This window comes from Mya arenaria, chromosome 7, assembly GCF_026914265.1.
Source record: "Mya arenaria isolate MELC-2E11 chromosome 7, ASM2691426v1".
NCBI classification, from domain to species: Eukaryota; Metazoa; Mollusca; class Bivalvia; order Myida; family Myidae; genus Mya; species Mya arenaria.
Genome location: NC_069128.1, coordinates 21,634,957 through 21,655,582, shown reverse-complemented (window position 1 = coordinate 21,655,582; position 20,626 = coordinate 21,634,957). Strand labels below are relative to the sequence as shown.

The following is a 20,626-nucleotide window of genomic DNA, read 5'->3' as shown; positions in this document are numbered from 1 at the left end:
CCGAATATGTAAAAAAATATTGAAAAATATTTTTTTTCAAATATGCACTTTGTACTGTATAATATACTAAGTATATTATACAGTACAAAGTGCATATTTAAAAAAAAAATCAATATTTTATTACATATTCGGTATTATAATTTTTAGTAAGGAATTAAAAGATTTTTTTTTGATTTTTTAAAAAAATGATTGAGTTTGAAAATCCGGTGCCAGTGCTCAAAACTAATTGAAATGTCTTGAACAAAAAGTCATCAAACAACGTTTGCACTGGAAGGCCCTTGCTGAAAACAAGCTTCTGTTGTCCGACATATTTATAACCCCCGTGCAGGATTAGTGCTGTAACCACATTTACCATCGTTGAGGTTAAAACTATTTCGAATGAAATTCACCCTGGAATGGGGTCCTATATAGCCGTTTCAAATGCGAAGATTGTGTACACCGTCGTCGAGGTCGCATACTTATTATAACATTTAATGACAATACGAATGGGATGTAAGACATCAAATACGTGGGTGAATATGTTTGGGAGTGAATATATGTATACTCTAGTGCTACTCGCCACGGGGTCGGAGTATTGTTCAAGTTTTAGGGCAATTTGAGGTATTTACTTATAGCCTCTTGATCCTTCATTCAATTGACTGCATACTGCACAGGATCATAAGTTACCTATCTCCATAATAGCCTAAATACAAATTATGGCACTTGATCGACTTAAAAAGAAGGTTAAAGTAGTAGAGCAACTTGGGTTTTAACTCGGGTCTCCGATACCGTTCATTCAATGGACTTCATACCTCACATAATTTATCACGGCCATCACTCAATTAGGTTACTTAACCCCATAAATGCCTGTATTTTAACACGTATCTGCGTTAACTCTTGTTCATCATGAATTCGAATGAGGGTATTCATAAGTTGAAACATTCCTATAAGTGATTAAAATAAGCGGAGATAACATGAAGTGGTGTTTAACATATAAAACCTGCAACTCGGCCATCTCCGGCAAGCTTCGGGATAAACCTCGTAAATATAAATAAAGATATACGAAAACGTGATGAGACTACCGGCGATTAACACCAATGTTAATCCGTGTAAAAAGGCCCACCAACAATGAGTTGTGTTGATACTGTATATGTGCTTGAATCAGAGAATATATTGTTTGCATTTCAATATTGAGATTTCAAGACTGATAATAAATGACAGATTTGATATCCAAAAAGAACTGATAGTCAAAATTTTAACATAAAACTTTGCATAAGATACTTTCACATTACACTAACATTTCACTTAACACCTGACAGTGAGTATGGACTAAAAACCAATAAGTAAATATTTATCATATTTAGATGTTCTTCTTTCCTGAAAGACACTGTTTCCACTAGAAAAATCAGTACAAAAGCGGCATAGCCGCAATAATATTCGCACAAAAATTACATGGCGTTAATCGAAATGAACGTAGTTCATGGCATGCATAAAATAATACATCGAAATTAATGCATATGACTAAATGTCAGCATTTTCTAAATCAAAGTAGGATTATCCGAAATGAACGTTTTAAGTCATACTTTGCTCATTTCTGCAGCTTCCCTTGCCTTTAAAACAATATCATCTGTGAAAAGCAAATAAATTGCTTGCATTCTGCGTTTGGTGGTGGGGAGGGGTGAGCTAACCGCCCATTTCGCTTTATTATTTGATTGCCTTATATGTCCTTGTTTCAATACAATTCAGTTCGAGCTGCAAACAACAGTTTCGGTCTACCCAGTCGTAGCAAGCCCTCCATTCATGTCTAGTCACAATTGTGTTATGGGGCCTCAAGGGCGTGGACCCACGGTAAATCATATTGAAAATCATTACAATCTGGTGCATTCTGGGCGTTCTGATGTGCTTTATTTAGTACTGGAATTGGACAGTTTTATTTGTACGAATCATGTGAATTCAGCCACGTACTCGCGTATAGGCAGCTACGCGCTTACAGTCCTGTGCGTGTGTGTGTGTGGGGGGGGGGGGGTTACTTATTAGGCGTCCGCAATAATTTGTACAAATCAATTAGTCGTTATGTCGTCGAGCAGTCTTGTCTTTCTTGATAAACAAACACAAAACATCTGATAGATACGCAATTGAACTCTTCTTTTTTTGTAAATGAAAGCCAATAAAATATTTAGTCTGGTTAATTTAATTAATCAGGTTACTTGCATTCACGACTTTTATATTTTAAACTTCTTGCAAAATGAATAATGCATAATTTCTTAATGATATTTGAAATAGTGTGCCTTTTATATTATTTCAACATAATACAATAATGTAATAATATTATACGGAGTTTTGTGTCGGATGAAATTACACCTTCGCCGTCCCTTCACCGAAGGTAAGTCTAATCATACAATTAAAGTGCCTTATTATTGGGGAAAACATTCATCAAACCGTCGCGCAGTTTAATTGGGCTTTATAGTCGGAATCTATATCCATTGCCATTACGTTCTGATTTACAAGGGATGTAACTCTTTCACTCATATTACTATTGTGTATATACACCCGATGTGTTTAAAGGGTGGAAGGTGGGCTGTCACAATGGCCTTGTGGTCTCGGAGTCAGAAGCTAACCTTGTTGTCGAAAAAGAGGTGTAAACGCAAGAAACTATGGTTCGAGACCACCCGTCACCAACGACAGCCAACAACGACAGACTAACAAACAATATTTTATTGCATTATAATTCATTGCATTAAAAAAAACAAAAACAATAACAACATATAAGCATTTTTTTTGCACATTTTATCGAGAATATATGGCCACGTAGCTATAAATATTTTTTTTATAAAGGCTGATATATAGCGTCCATCAATTACAGTGATTATGATTAAAACTGAGCAGTGTAAATGCTTGACTGCAGTATACAAATGTTTAACAATCGATCAAGGTTGAAATGAATTAATATTCATTCTTAATAATATATCGTATTAGATCAAATCGATTTGAATGAATTAAGGTTCTGTTTATTAATTAAAATTAACCATTTTGAGCTATCAATGTTAGATGTTTATTATATAATGGAAAGCTAAAATCATGCTGTTTTTAATACGAGTGGGGAACAGTTTCATGTTGAGTAAATGATCATCAAGTCATAACTCTTAAAGCGACTGAATTCATTACGTTTTACACTGTTCGAAAGTAAACAGGAACATATTTTTTGTTCCGCATTAATCACATTTTGAATATCCTTTGAAATCTTGTCATAGAAGCTCAGTAGTAGAAACGACCTTCAGAAGTGGTGAACGAGTGTCTAATTTTGTTCTATTCGGTAGTGAATTTATTCGTGTAAGTGTGTCAATTCACCCTAATTATATTTTTATTAGCATTGCTTTGGCTGTGGTTTAGGCTTCTGTTATTCATTTATTCAAAACGGTTATGGCTGTGGAACATTACAAATTGATGTAAAATATGTAATAAGCAATGAGTGTACATCTTAATGCGATTGAGTCGGCTAATGTAAAGGTAAGTGTGAGTTAATATGCATTTGATAGTGTTAACTTGGTTAGAGCCGGGTGGTTAGAGACGGTGCAGCCGATCTACGACTTAAATTCCATTATGCATATTTATAATTCACTATTATTATTATTATTATTATTATTATTATTATTATTATTATTATTATTATTAATCGGCTTAGTATTCGTCATAACCTGGAGCCTGAAAATATATAAAATAAGGCTAATTTGAAAAAAATATATTGTTTATTCGACAAAATATAATTTTGAAAACTGATGAATGATTTCGTACAGATGCAGCGCTTTGTTTTGAAGTGAAACAAGATTTACATGGTCAGGAAAATTATTTGAAACATTGAATTTATTTTGGTCTTATATTTTAAAGGGACTGTACTGCGTATGATAATATAGCGGAAAAAAATAAAATTGTCGAAAACTGACATAAACTTTGCATCGATGTGTACAATGCATTGAAACTTACTAACTGAAGTATCACATAGTTAACAATTTATTTAAGTTTAGCAGTTATTTCGTATTTTTGCATTAAAAAAGATTACTGGGTATGTCTATCAGGTAGAATTCATTCCTTATGCGTGATTGGCTAGTCGGTGTAATCAGGTGATATTACTGAGGTAGGTGTATAGCTTAATTATGCCACCCAATTAGAGTAAGCCGTCGTAGCTCAGAAGATACGACGCTAGATTGCAATTTTGGCGACACGGGTTTCAACCCGGTCCCCGACACAATTTGTTTTTCTTTTTTTAGATATTTTGGTACTTTTTTACAATTATGATATCAAAGCGTAACACATTCTATTAGATATTTGTCCTGAGATTTGTTACAGAAAAAAAATTGTTCCAATTTGGTGTACAGTCCCTTTAAAGCTGCATACTCGAACTATTTAATTTCATTTTCAGCACTGCCGCTGGTATTAAAGAAAGATGCAGGGACTTTCATCTATCATTTTTACCCTCCTAACATTTTTCGTGACTTCAACATCAACTCAGAAGATTGTCCTCCAGGGAAATGTTTACATAGAGGGTGTGTTTACAGTGTATGAAAACGAGGCTGGTGGGTGTGGCAAAACTCTTCCATTCTCGGTGCAGCATATTGAAGCTGTTACCTGGCAACTGCGAAAACTGAACAACCGTGTAGGTAAGTGTAGTGACGTCACATGCTGATGTCATGAAATAAAAATCTGCACAAGAATGATGTGGTTTAAATCAGTAAAATAGGTATATTATCATGTATACGGACAATTAATGTACAAGTATGTTCTCACAGGAGTTATTAAAAACTATAGTGGTTATACTAAATGACTTAAAACATGTATATACATCTTTACGCGTCCAAAAGAATGAGTTTACTATATGCTATGTTTTAATGTTAGGGTTAAACCTATTAAATCATGTTTTAAGAACCTTAAGTCTACATAATGTTTTTCATTCATGTTGTATTTAGAAAATAGGGGCCTATTTACTTTTAGAAAGCATTTTCGCTATATTATTTTACATTTGTCTTGATGATTTTGAAGTGTTATTGTCCTATCCCTAAATTTGTTATTTTTGTATTTTTGTTATAAATCTGTCCATGTGTGTGTGTGTCTGTCCAGACATATTATGGCACACTCTGCCCCAAACATACGTTGACCTTCACTCCTGAAACGTTATTAGAGCGTTGTTTACCATTTGTAGTTTTATCCCTTGGGCTTAACTCTAGGATTCATGTTGGACGCCAAGATTTGAGGCACCCCCTCTCAAAAAGACTTTAAAGATGTACTCTTACTCCTAAAAAAGATTTACCCCACTTTTCTTTTAATTTTCCAAAACGGATAAATAAATGTCGCAAACGGTTTAGATACCGAGTTTAATTTGAAAGAAGTAAGCATAAACCACGGTATTTCTACCTTATGAGACTAAAATAGTCCACAGTAAATCTTTTGACATTCACCAATCTTTTAATATTTGTATGTTTTCAGCGATTAAATACACGGTTTTAATTATTTTATCAGTAACAATTACTTTCCATAACTGCATTATTTAGAAAGAAGTTTAAGTTTTACCAGTCAAAATTTAATATGATTTTGAATTAGAGTAAGTAAACTCACATAGTTGCCATTAAGCATAGGCGATTTAACCAAGGGGATAAAGGTCGGATTTCTCCCAATTGGATCAGAGTTATGGCCCTTGATTAAGCACAACATCAGTACAAGTCCTTCTCTTCCGGCCCAATACTCTGACATACGAGACTCCTTAAACTTCATAGATACCGTTCAGAATTACATAACACAGTTCAACACCCCAAAACAGGGCTCCTTTAATAAAGATTGTAAGGACTAAGATCGTTAATTTCCTGGCGTTTAAATAAATGATATTTGTAAGGACATTTATAGCATTGATTATTACTGGAAAGGGGCCCAGGGTTTTTAGGTTTGATACTGGAACGGGACCCAGGGTTTTTAGATTTGTTACTGGAACGGGGCCCAGGGATTTTAGAATTGATACTGGAACGGGGCCCAGGGGTTTTAGATTTGATACTGGAACGGGGCCTAGGGGGTTTAGATTTGATACTGGAACGGGGCCCAGGGGGTTAAGGTTTGATACTGGAACGGGGCCCAGGAGTTTTAGATTTGATACTGGAACGGGGCCCAGAGGTTTAAGATTTGATACTGGAACGGGACCCAGGGGCTTTAGATTTGATACTGGAACGGGACCCAGGGGGTTTAGGTTTGATACTGAAACGGGACCCAGGGGGTTTAAGATTTGATACTGGAACGGGGCCCAGGGGGTTTAGGTTTGATACTGGAACGGGGCCCAGGGGGTTTAGGTTTGATACTGGAACGGGGCCAAGGAGTTTTAGATTTGATACTGGAACGGGGCCCAGTGGGTTTAAATTTGATACTGGAACGGGGCCCAGGGGTTTTAGATTCAATAATACCTAGCAATGAACTTTGATTTAATGTAATATAAGCGCGGGGGGTCTACATGGTATTGGCACTTTTTTCAAAATAATCTTACTTGGACTACTTAGACTCGTTAAGCATAAAACGTTTTACCAAAGGATATTCTTATTTTATAAGTATGTAGGGCAGTGGATTTAACAGTTTGGTAAACAAACATATCAGATTTCATGTCCCATTTCCATGTATGACTTGAATGCTCTTTTGTAGACGGTTGTATATTCATCGACAAGGAACTGAATTTATGATCATTGTCCTTATTATCCATTTGAAATGTAAAGCTGGATAATTTAAGTAAAACACATTCAACGGTTGACAAGATTTTAGGTATTTAAAAGGTAATTACCTGTTTACCACTTTAAATATTCCCCATTTAGGCCAAAGAAAATGGGAATTTTCAGCTAAGTCGGGTTCTTTTGAGTTTATTTCAAATTAAGATGTTAAAAGGAAAGCATGTGCTATTTATTTATCTTTCATTCATATTTTCGCATTTTCGTTGTTAGTATTTTGTCAGCCACATGACTTGGTACAGTCGTCTATTTTTCATAGTTCCCTGTTCCCTCTGCACATGCGCGAAGTAACTATAATCGACAGCTAAGGAATCGACTCGTATTGACAACTATTCAGTACACATTTAAAATATTTACGTGACAATATTCAAGTAAAGATTAAGCATTTACGCTAGATCATCTTCTCCTTTATTATTTTCTTTGTACCATACAATCTAGCGAGCTCAATTTAGTACCAAAATGTGCGTTTTTTGTTTGTATTCATTCTCATGAGAAAATAGATCAGAATATTGTAATTGAGAAGAACATAACACGGTTATGAGTGACAGAATGGGCGATGTTATCCAAGTAACTGTACTAGGAAAACGTACCGAGTACCGGTACTCCATACCCGAATAATCCAAATATCTTCAATATGTAAATTTTTAATGAAAAGTATCATTAAAATTCATATTACGTTGTTGTTTACCCTTTCTGTAAAGCCAACAATTGGTTTTATTTTCTTTCTTTTTTAAAAAGCCGCGACGGTTTACCATCCAACGACCTCGTTTACTGATTAAAGGTGGAAAGCGACCCTGAGCGAATTTTCGAGACAATGTCTGAAAATTGGTATACAAATAAAACAGCATAGGCCGAATTAGGGACTGTTTTTAGATTTTCAATATTCGAGTTTCCAAAATATACCACCGACGTCAAAGTTGCGAAGAATTTCATTTTTTTGCGATCCATCTACAATAATCGATATTTTAACCAATCTTTCGTTTACCGCTACGAAATTGTTCCCTCTAGTACGTCATATGGAAAACATCCTCAGCACCCCAGCGTAATGTAACCTATTCAATATATAAAATCATATAGGTTATGATACGCCGAGGTGCCAAGTATGGTGAAAACGTTCACGGATATATAGTTTTCTTTTCCTTGTTTTAAAGGGACTGTCTCACAGATTGGCACCAAAAGGTTTTGTTTTTTGTAACGAATCTCACGACAATTATCTAATAGAATGTGTTACGCTTTGATGTCAAAATGGTAAAAAAAAGTACCAAAATGTTAAAAATAAATGTGTCGGAGCCCGGGTTCGAACTCGCGTCGCCAAAATTGAAGTACGGGGTCTTCCCTATTGAGCTATTAAGGCTCGCACAATAAGGGTGACATAATTAAGCTATAAGCCTACCTCGGTAATATCACATGATAACGCCGACTAGCCAATCACGCATAAGGAATGAATTCTACCCGGTAGACATACCCAGTAACTTTTTTTAATGGAAAAATACGAAATAACTGCTAAACTTAAATAAATTGTAAATTGTGTGGTACTTCAATAATTAAGTTTCAATGCATTGAACACATCGATGCCAAGTTTATGTCATTTTTCGACAATTTTATTTTTTTCGCTATTTTTTCATCTGTGAGACAGTCCCTATAAGTATTTTATTTTTAATTCGTCTCTAACGTCAATTTCTGCGGCAAAAACGGCGTCGTGCGCCTATCTTTATTTTTGAAAATACCCTGATTATTTCGATGTTGATTTTTTTTTAAATATATCTATTCAAAGTTTTATTTCAAATCTACTATCAAGAAAGGTTTTACCGACTTTATTTTTGCGCAATACCAATTAACACTATACCTGTTTCTTATTCAATACGTATTATACTAAAACGTTTAGCCTGACGTTAATTGAAGCATTGTTTATGTTATGTTAGGAGCGAAACTGGCGAGTCAAATAAGTGCGAACACCAAATAAGTACGAGTTCATTTTGGAATTCTATAGGAAATGATGCAGGCTTTCTCGAACTGTGGCCTCGCTACGCTCGCTCCATTTTCTGTAAATCGCAAGAAATGAAACCTAGCTTACATAGTCGTAAACTATTGAATTTGCGAAATGCGAATATATGAATATGAGATGTAATCCATTGATGCCAGACGGTAACATCAAATAAATTTGTTCCTTTTTCCTTAACAAATATACTACAGAGCACTTTTAAAAGTCCGGATGCCAAAGTTGAGAACCTTGCAATGCGGTATATAGAAAACATGTTTGCATATGTTTGTAGCCTTGACCCTTAACTCAAGTATCTGATATATGGTCTACCACCACCTTTGCTAAAACGAGGTCTTCAAGATGGTTTCCAGGATGACCGCTAAGGGGTTTAAGTCTACAATATTCTTTCACATATCCGCATTTATCTTTAAATTTAGTCATAAAGCTTTATATTTTTAACCAGTTTTTCGACGAAAACCGTTTCATCAGAATGAGGATTTAGTTGGGACGTGCGGGCAGGCGGACGGACGAACGTCAGAACATTTTTTTCCGCCTAATGGCTGTAGTTAGAGTTGATTGAGAGTGATGAAATTCAGTGTGTAGGATAGGTTGTGTGAAAAATTAGCTTTTGGTAGTAAAGATATAAAAATGATTACTGAACAATGATTTCAGTTAGGATGGATGGATACTGTGGTTTACTGTCAAGGGGTGGGGTAAAAGATAGTAAATATAGAAAATGAAGAGCTAGCGTATGATTGCTATTGATGAGTTGGGGTCAAGGTCAAGTAAACAGCAAATAGAATATTGGTTCCTGACCAATACATTTAGTAAGCATTGATGAATAGTGATGAAACATGGTGTGTATGTACCTTATGTAAAGAGCAAGCTTGAGATTGATTTTGATGTGGGTTGGTCAAGGTCATGAAACACAATATGGATTTGACAGCGAAACTAAACACATTAGAGTAACTTTCAGTTATGGAACTTGTTCATGAAAAAAGGAAGATAAAGGCTGCTGCTTTTTATCACTCCTACATGAAATTAATTGTTAATTTATTCTTATCAAACCCTATTAAAAATTGAGTTGGTCGCATTGTGGCTCTTCTAGTGAAATGAAGGAATGTAACTATTATACATGCAAAAAAGAAATGATTTATATATTCAAAATGTACGATTTTTAAAAATTCTTTTTGGATTAGTTTTGGTTTTTGTTCTGTCAGAATCATCGTTCCGTTTGTGTTGATATTGAACAAGAATGCTTAAATGTAAGAAAACATTTCGGATCGGTTCAGTTCAATTATAATGGCATCATAGATGTCAAGCAAAATAAAATAAAATGAAGTTTACTTTCTAATAGGGGCGCTATCTATGATGTTTTAAGTTTAGATTGGTATTTGATAAGTTAGTATAATTAGACTTAGTGATTTTAAAATGATATCACATCTAAATTGTATCTGAATGCATATTTACTTACAAATTATATCAAATCATCATTTACTTAAACATACATAGACTATAAGATCCATTAGCGCGTATTATTACCCCAAATGTTGTTTGAAATCATGTCATTTTCACCGAATTGAATAAGAAATAAATTAGCTACAACTATTGAAAGATTACATCCGATCCGTTTGGAATTTCTGCGACTTCGGGTGCCTCGTATATCACGCCTCACTCTTAACTTGTTTATAAGAAATACAGTGAATCTACATTGAGAGGTAATGTGAAAATGCAACCTAAAATGTAGTTGATCGATTAAGCAAAGCTCTCACAATTCTCATTTTGCCTCGATCGGGCCCGGCTTATCATGTTTTGGTAAAGTTCTTTTGCATAGAAAGGACAACGCAATATTCATATTAAATGTCATCAGATATGTTCTACTGCCTTTGCACAAAGATTGTATGAATAAAAAACTAGTAGACTCTTGACTGTTTAAAATATTAAACTCTCAATCAAACTCTAGTCAAAGACCGAAAGCGGCGTAGACTGTGCTTTGTTTCATTTAAAGTGGTAATTAACTAGTAAAGTATCTTTGTCTAAGTCTTCATTTGAAGCAAAATATTGCCGTCCGACGTAGCATTTATGACGTATTTTAAAACGTGGTATACACACACTGATATGAAATATTACGGAATAACTAATGTTGACTTAAAGTCATTTAATAAATGATGTATATTACTATATAATATATTCTTATTTTCCCACGCGTCACACTTGCAGCATATGTTAATATACATGTATAGGTCTCCGGGTATGGGCGACATGCGGTTCGCTGACAAGAGCCAGACAGATCGCGTACAACATAACGCAACAACTAGATGAGGTCGCTCCGGACACACTTGGTAACATGTCTTTTATATAAATTCAAACAAAAATGTTGTTTAACAATGTTATAATAATCAGCATTTGGACCAGTCTAAATCTGAACTTGCTAAAAAGAGCCATAGAGATTGCTTACAGCATCTCACAGTACTCGGATGCCCTGTATTAAAATGTCGATATATATTATTTGGACAAATGGCAACATTGTCAGCTGTTCTGAACTTTGGTTCGTGTGACTGGCAGACTATTGACACAATGTATAGCATTACAAGCTGGACTATAATAGCCAGAGGATAACACATAAGATGCACATCATCTTAATTAAAATGTACATTAAGATTTTCACTATTTATAGCATTGTGTTTGTGATTTGTTTGGATTACACATTTTGCAGAAACTTGATGATGGCGCATCGGACACTTTGCTCGCACTCGATTCTGCTTTTCTCGGGGTTATATGATGATCACCTAGCAAGCATATTTATTTTTCATGATTTATTTTTCTCCCTTTTCAGATTTACTCCATGAGCAATTAAAACCTCTGTCTTACTTTTATCATGACAGTGAACACGAACAGTTCTAAATTGTCTTATTTTACAATATCCATTAATTCAAGTTTGTATAATAAGCTATGCCGTGACTTAATATATTCCTGTATATTACTTGTAGCCGTTCTTGGTCCGGAGAACTCGGAGGAAGCGGAAGTAGTTTCCAGGCTTCTGGGTGCTCTCCCTGCAAGCGTCCGGCCCCTCCACATTTCGTTCAGTGCCGATGGAGATGTTTTCACTGACAGGGTTGCGTTCAACAACTTCTTTCGAGTAATTCCACCAGAAACAGCTACTGTTGAGGTACTTTGTCCAGTTAATTATTATTAATGTTGACCTAACGGTTATAACAAGATATTTTTGTAAATATCTCTTTGGCAGTGTGTACCATAATGTTTGCCTGTTTAGGCATTTTGATTCTAGTATTCTAGTGCTATTTACTAGAGTTTTTCTGTAGCTTTGCAGAATGATTTCAAACTAGGATTATTTCTGTAAATCAACAGGCATGGCGCCAATGCCAATGTTCAGAATGGTTTCACCCTACCATCATAACAATTTGAATCATTTGCGTGTCACTTTTTATTTTTTACAGTCCGTTGCGAAGTTTCTTTCCGAAATGTTTTGGACGTACGTTGCTGTGTTTCACGACAACAGTACACAGAGTTTGTCAAGACTGGAGTATTTGAAAGAACTTGTAATGAGCAATGGGATTATAACATGCTTTCCAAGAGTGTTTGTAAGGAATGGGGAAGCACTGGCAAACGTTGAAGATGATTTGAAAGGAATTTACGAGGCGGATAAAAGAATAAACGGCGTACTGATATTGGGTGACGTTGAACTTTGGCAAACGGTTTCGGCGGCAATAGATAGTAAAGTTGCAAGTACGAACTCGAGCTACGAACGACCAGTGGTTTTGTTCATTACAGACACTTACTTAAGCCTTCAGGCGACAGAAGATCCGTCGGTTTCTGAGAAAGGACTGTACATTGCCAGTCCTCGGACAATTGAGGTAACGCCATTTACAGAAGGTTGGACCGAGTTATTGACAAATAGCACCAATGGGACATCTTATGTTCACACCATGATGGAGCAACATCACGCCGCTCAGTGCAAAGCAGTTGTTAGCGAAGTTTGTAGAGCAAAAGCCCTGAAACTCTTCCCACCATCCGTCCATTCACCATATGCAATTCTCGCAACGCTGCTCATTTCAAACGTATTTCAAACTAAGTGTCCATCATTTGAACGATCATGCTTAAATAGCACAGGACGACACTCGCTAGTAACAAGTATGGAGAACTCATTTGGCTTTGAGTTTCGAGATTTTTCTTCGCTGCTTCGATTCTCGTTTCAATCGGATTCTCCGGAAATTCAGATATCGCATATCTCAGACAAATTCTACGGCAGTGTTATTTATAATAAAGTACGATCTTCAAACACCCCACCTAAATGGCAATTTGTTGAGGTAATTATTATTTTTGCTTTTCTTCATCAAGATCGTGACAAATGTTGTTTGGGCGTCCCCACTACAATAAAAATATCAATCGTATTGCTAGTACTCAATTCCATATCAATGGATTGTTATCAAGTTAATGTTAATTCATCAACGTTGAAATCAATAAAAATCATCTTATATGTTAATAGAGTTTTTTTCATAATTTCAGGCATTGGAATACTCCACTCAAACAAAGGAATACATTTTTCGCTCGGGAAACATACGGCAATACACAACTAACGGCACGGAACATATTTACCCCGACGTCCTCCGACCAGAATGCCCCGACGGACGGCAGTGCACCGAGTGCCCTATGAGAGAATCACCACCGATCGATGTTACAGAGGGAGATATGTATATCGTCGGCATAGTCCCCGTTCATACTACGTCCGGTAATGCGTTACAATGTGGTAACGTCAAACAAGGCGGTGTGGACGTCGCTGAAAGCATCAAAGCGACGGTGCTGGAGGCGAAAAACAAGTATAGTAATGAAATCCCTAATGCAAACATTGGCGTCATCATAATTGACTCTTGCAATGATCCACAAGTAGTAGCAGCCAGATTGCTTGAATTGCTAAATCAGGGAATATATGAAAACGGTGGATTTAAAAAGGTGAGGTCAAACATATTGGGGTACATTGGAGGATGGACAAGCGACAATAGCATGCAGGTTGCGTCAATCTTAACCAGAATAAAGTCAGTGCAAGTTTCTTACGGAAGCACAAGTCCAGCATTAAGTAATAGAAATCAATTCCCCTTCTTCATGCGTATGATTCCGAATGATCTTTATCAAGGACAAAAAATGATAGAAATCGTCAAGAAACTCGGCTCCAATCTGATTCAGGTGCTGTATTCGGACACCGCATACGGTAGAGGGGGGAAAGATGCTGTTATTTCTCAAGCTGTGGCACACAATATTTGTGTTGGACAAGTTGTTATGGTAGAACAGAAGTCGGATGTAGATTTGGATGCCATTGTAAGCGAACTGGAACAAGAGAACATGCCGAAGATAATAATGGTGTACCTCAGCTCCTTTGATGTGGTGAAACTGATTGGATCATTGAAAACCATGAAAGGCTTCATCTTTATTGCATCAGAAGGATGGGGAAATAGAGACATCATTGCAAATGCGGACAACTTGGAAGGGTCTATAACACTTGCACACGAATTGAGGATTCCGGAGTACATAAATGAACACATTGAAGAAATTTCAAAAGCTGAGAAAAAGTCGGCTTGGCTCACGGAATATATGGAAGACTATTTCGATTGCTATTATGAATGGAGCTTTGATAAAACAAAAGGCGATGCAAAATGCAGGTAAACCATTTGTCTACGAGTTTCGATTGATTATGCCTCCAGCTGTCACTTTATTAATTTTATTGTTGCGATTAAGCATTTTCTCTCCATTATCCTTAAATAACCAGATATGTGTGATATCATTGAATAACACCCCACGCTTAGAAGTGAGAAAATAGTTAATGTTTTCACAGAAAAGTTATTGTGATACATTTGCCTTTACAGCCCATCCCAATACCTGGAAGCTGACAACTGTTTTCGCGTCACGCCGGATCAGCGTTGCTTTAAGGTGGAGACGTGGTCGCCTTTCGCCGCCATCGGCGTCGAGACGCTACTGAAAGGTGCAAAATTGGCACTAAATGAACTATGTAAGTGCAAAATGTTTAACAAAATACCAAAGCTAAATACTGATTGATTTTTTTTTTTGAAGAAGCCTACCAGTTTATGTCCAGAAATAAGATAGATTTTGTATGATTCACACTAATATAACACAAGAGTTTTCGTTCTGGTTTAACGAAAGAAAGAACGCGATGCCGAAAACTATTATTTAATTTGAGACAGTATAATTATCCTTACGTTTCGTGTTGTGATTTAAGCTATATTAAAACGATTGATAAAAATAATTTTTTACAGGTAACGGCAATACGTCCACCATTTGTGAAGAGTATCTAAGACAACCGGAAGTGCTCATGAAACACGTGCTTAAACAAAAATTCGCCGTTTCCGGAACATCGCTTAAACAAGTATACAATGTTACGAGTCACGATGGGCTTATTGACTTGAATACGTACCAGATAAAGAAAGATGACAAGGGCGTTTATTATGATCAGGTATTTGATTTTACTAGACAAACTTTGTAGTAAACGCAAGTCTACTTTTAAGAAAATGCCTTAAGACTAGAAAACCTTCCAAATTTACAAAATAAAGATTAACGTGGACTATAAATATGTTCAGGTATGTTGTGTATTGACTTAAATAAGACAAATGTTAATAGGCAATCCTAGCCAAAACTCGTGTCACATTCGGTTTCCGATAAACAAGGCTTGATTATAAAGAGCATTTTTTATCTTTACTTACTCATGTTGTAACATTCCGCTGTACTTTACCATGATAACCTTAGTAGCGTAAACAGAACTGTTTTAACCCTTTAACAGCTTTATGAATTCTATCAAATTTAGTTTTAACTCAGTAAATGCACATGTCTAAGCGTGTATTACACATTCAAAACTGTACATGCAGAATAACACGTAGAATGTCTTCCGTTCTTTCCTAATTCGACCCGCTTTTCACTGATGCCAGCTGATTTCTTTGCAAAACACCAGTTATAACTCGATACATACTTATATCAGAGGGGATTTTTACTTGGCAGTAGGTGTCACTTCAAAACTATTAACCCGATAGTTCTATTTTCATTTCAGCTTGAAGAAGGATGGGTGTATGCGTTCAGGGAGTCAACGTGTGACAAAATTGATAACCCTGAATGCAGTATTTGCTTTAAGGATCCCACTACTACGTAAGCTTTGATTATATTTCAAATAGAACAGTTTATGCGCCCGTCAACCATGGCAATCGGTCATTGACGGGCCAACGATCAGCACTATTTTTGTTGTTTAGCAACTGTTGCAATACTTAGACAAAGGAAAACATCGAATTTTAGTGAATACAATGTAGTTTACTTATTTCTGGTAGCTGATGAACATCTCTCTGGTAGGACGTGGACCACGGACTATGAAGCGAGAGGCGGCGATACAAACAACTCTTAGAGCCACTAATCACATGTCATGCATTGATGTTTTAATACATTAGTCCTCTTGGCTTATATACGTTGTTTTTTTAACCTAGGACTATTTGCATCAACAAAAAAGACTGTTCTACAGCCTGGCATGTCTCCTTTCTCCAGTAGAATGACTCGGTGACCTATATTTTTCCATATTTGGTTACAAATCTATGTATTGTACCAAAATGGCGTCTATTTTCCGATATAGGAAAATAGTAAAGGGGTTGTAATTTATGGCGTACAAGACTTCAGCTTTTGTTACAGCTAGCATGTGCTCTATCCTGACACTGATTGTTCACATTTCTGACACTGTTTAAAATGTTTATGAAAACGCTGTATACTTTCCATGTCCTATCTTCTTTTTTATTTCCTTTTCAGACCAAGCCCGCCACCTGCTGACAATTCAAAACAGTCTTACATGACTGCAACATTCGTTACAGCGAGCTTTTGTTGTATGTTGGTTATGGTCCTAATAATCACCATGTGTAAAGTGGTTCAGGGCAGAAGAAAGCGAGCAGGTATGGTCATCTTATTCCAACATATTTGATTGTTACTGATCTGTTTAAAATGAGTATCAATTCATTACGGATGAGCTTAAGTAATGCATCACTTAATTGTAACCACGACCCCCAGCGGGGACTTTAACTTTCGATTCAGCCAATCCCCGGTAAAATATCCGTCCTGCTGGGACAACTGCTGGTAAATCCCCGCTTTATGCCATCGTACCTCGGTAACACATCCTATAGTTTAGGCCCATTCCCCGCTATTTTCGGCGCAAAAACCAAACCACCGCATTCATTGGCACTGCGGGGCCACTTGGAAGGTACAAACACGGCCGATTTCCCCCGCTATCCACTGGACCTGGGGGCGTGGTTACAATTGACTGGTGCATAATTGTAATGTTTATTACGTTCCTTGGTTGCTGCCTCTCCGCCTATCTCGTACCAAATGCCTTTCGTCATTATTTGTTTAATACCATTCCAAACTGCTTCATCATACGTTCACACACAAACCACCGATTTATGTATTGGTTTGTAGATCTTGCACCAGTTTGTTACACTTAAGTTAGTGACACTGTAAAATATACTCTTCAAAACATCATGTTGATGCAAAGGTTTCGTGCCTATTTTTTTCAATCAAACTCCGATATACAATAACGTCCCGCTTAATTGAGTACGGTGTGACATTTTGGTGGGAAAATGTCGTAAATTAAATCATGAATAGACAATTATGCAGTTTTATTGGTGCCGACTGAGGACCTCTTCAGAATCCAAGCCAATTAGATTACGTCGTGTGTTCATTTCTATACATTTAGAAACGAACCCCTGTGCGTGGTCATTGTTAATTTTCTAAGTTGAAAAGTATTTAATTCTAGCATGGCATGCTATTTCTTTGAAAGAAAAGCTTTCTGCCATGCGTGTGTCAGTAAACGCAATAAAGTACCGAGGTTGCTTTCGTTGAGGGAACTATATTTATTGCCGTAAAATTAAGTACGCTATTTAAAGTTTCATGTTTAAAGTAACATAATGTTAGATCATACCATTGTTTATCTGCTTCACACCTCAGCACGACGACAAATCTACTTGACGCCGACAATGGGTGACGACGGATACCTCTCAACAAACGACGTCCAGCGTATGTCTTCCGTTGGCGACTTTCCCGGTGGCATATTTAATAAGGATGTCAACATAAGTGATGAATCAAACAATACACCGCCACAAGGACACGCCAGTAACACCAGTCTCAACAATCTTAACAACAGCTGTAACCCCCCTCCGCCTTACCTAGGGCCAGCGCAACAAAACAAATATGTTTGAGGAGTAATGTTTTTTTAATATTTCGAATTATTGAATTCTCCACGCTTTACCACGACAATTCTGCCAAGCTGAACTGGGTTTTCATTATATACTCATGTTCTTGATATGATGTAACACAAATAATCGGTACATTTGGTGTGTGACATTTTCTTACACATATACTCAGTACATTTGGTATGTGGCATTAACTTACAGAATAATCAGCTTATTTGGTATGTGACATTATATTACACAAATACTCAGTACATTTGGTATGTGACATTAACTTACACAATAACTCAGCTTATTTGGTATGTAACATTATAGTACACAAATACGCAGTACATTTGGTGTCTGACACAAATACTCAGTACATTTGGGGTATGACACTATATTACTCAAATAATCGGTACATTTGGTTTATGACATTATATTACACAAATACGCAGTACATTATGGTGTGTGACATTGTATTGCACAAATACGCAGTACATTTGGTGTGTGACACAAATACTCAGTACATTTGGTATGTTACATTGACTTACACAAATACCCAGTTCATTTGTTTTGTGTCATTACATTACACAAATACTTAGTTCATTTGTTTTGTGTCATTATCTTACACAAATACTTAGTTCATTTGTTTTGAGACATTATCTTGCACAAATACTTAGTTCATTTGTTTTGAGACATTATCTTGCACAAATACTTAGTTCATTTGTTTTGAGACATTATCTTGCACAAATACTTAGTTCATTTGTTTTGTGTCATTATCTTGCACAAATACTTAGTTCATTTGTTTTGAGACATTATCTTGCACAAATACTCAGTTCATTTGTTTTGTGTCATTATCTTACACAAATACTTAGTTCATTTGTTTTGTGTCATTATCTTACACAAATACTTAGTTCATTTGTTTTGAGACATTATCTTGCACAAATACTTAGTTCATTTGTTTTGAGACATTATCTTGCACAAATACTTAGTTCATTTGTTTTGTGTCATTATCTTACACAAATACTTAGTTCATTTGTTTTGAGACATTATCTTGCACAAATACTTAGTTCATTTGTTTTGTGTCATTATCTTACACAAATACTTAGTTCATTTGTTTTGTGTCATTATCTTACACAAATACTTAGTTCATTTGTTTTGAGACATTATCTTGCACAAATACTCAGTTCATTTGTTTTGTGTCATTATCTTACACAAATACTTAGTTCATTTGTTTTGTGTCATTATCTTACACAAATACTTAGTTCATTTGTTTTGAGACATTATCTTGCACACATATTTAGTTCATTTGTTTTAAAACATTATCTTGCACAAATACTTAGTATATTTGTTTTGTGACATTACATCACACAAATACTCAGTTCATTTGTTTTGAGACATTATCTTGCCCAAATGCTAAGTTTATTTTTGAGACATTATCTTACACAAATACTCAGTTTATTTGTTTTGTGACATTATATTACACAAATACGCAGTGCATTTGTTTTGTGACATTATATTACACAAATACGCAGTACATTTGTTGTGTGACATTATCTTACACAAATACGTAGTACATTTGATGTGTGGCATTATCTTACAAAAATACTCAGTTAGTTTGTTTTGAGACATTATCTTACACAAATACTCAGTTCATTTGTTTTCAGACACTATCTTACACAAATACTCAGTATATTTAGTATGTGAAACTATCTTACACAAGAACACATAGTTTTGACATTATATTCCATCAATAGTCAGTACTTTTGGTTTGTGATATTATTTTTTAAAGGTTACTGAGTGCTTTAACATACAGTTACACTTATAGTTTGGAAAGAGGGTTCAGATATGTTGTCCGGCTTCTTTGTCATCAACGATATTTTAATCCTTTTGCAAGACCTTTTAAATGATCTAGTGTTTCTCTCATTTGGTGTCGGTTAGGTCTTAACATTGTGACAATAAACATAGCCTTCGTTTAATGTTTAACTAGTGGGTTTGTCTATGTAGTTTTCTTGTATCATGTCGATGATTTTCGTCATTGGTGGTCATGTTAACCACTAAAACGTAACCTTTTCTACAAGTAAACACAAGTATATTATTCTTCCGCATAGAGAACAAAGAGTAAATTGGGTATTTTATTCATTTTCAAATAGAACTGTTTGCGATGTTTATGGTAGTGATTTAATTTTACAAATACCATCAGTTTCATATTCATGTATAATGCCTTAAATGATTTATATACACTGGTTAATGGTATCACCGATATAATGATAGAATCAAAATACATCCATTACAAATTACAACAGTTACTTACATGTTTTTACTCGTGAACTTTAGTAAAGGACGGCGTGACTATAGGTCAACCAAATGATAAATTGTGTAGCTTTTGTATAAAAATGCTGAATATCTTTGACAGAAGATAATATGTTATTCTGCTATTTCTTAAAATGCAATGTATTTCTTTGTACAGCCATATGATTTCATGTTATATTATCTGCGTATTAGCATAATTACACTTAATTTTTACTAATTGTTATGAACTTGTATATTATTCATTTCTAATCATTTTAAACTTTATTTTATAGAATGGCTCATGAATAACTAATAAAATTTTCCATACACATATATATTAAAATCTATATTAAAAATTCAAAATTATACACGATTTTGAGTTCTATGTTATAAAGTAAATGTTA

General features: G+C 35.5%; 1 protein-coding gene across 1 annotated transcript; it reads left to right on the top strand.

Moving 5' to 3' along the window:
• Window positions 1-3,096: 3,096 nt before the first annotated feature.
• LOC128239836 (uncharacterized) lies at window positions 3,097-20,588 on the top strand. Its single transcript, XM_052956278.1, has 11 exons — window positions 3,097-3,486; window positions 4,397-4,634; window positions 10,953-11,051; window positions 11,700-11,878; window positions 12,168-13,037; window positions 13,237-14,384; window positions 14,589-14,731; window positions 14,997-15,193; window positions 15,782-15,876; window positions 16,519-16,658; window positions 17,707-20,588. The coding sequence occupies exons 2-11, from the start codon at window positions 4,421-4,423 to the stop codon at window positions 17,955-17,957; spliced, it is 3,336 nt and encodes a 1,111-aa protein (XP_052812238.1). The 5' UTR covers window positions 3,097-3,486; window positions 4,397-4,420; the 3' UTR covers window positions 17,958-20,588.
• The last annotated feature ends 38 nt before the right edge of the window (window positions 20,589-20,626 follow it).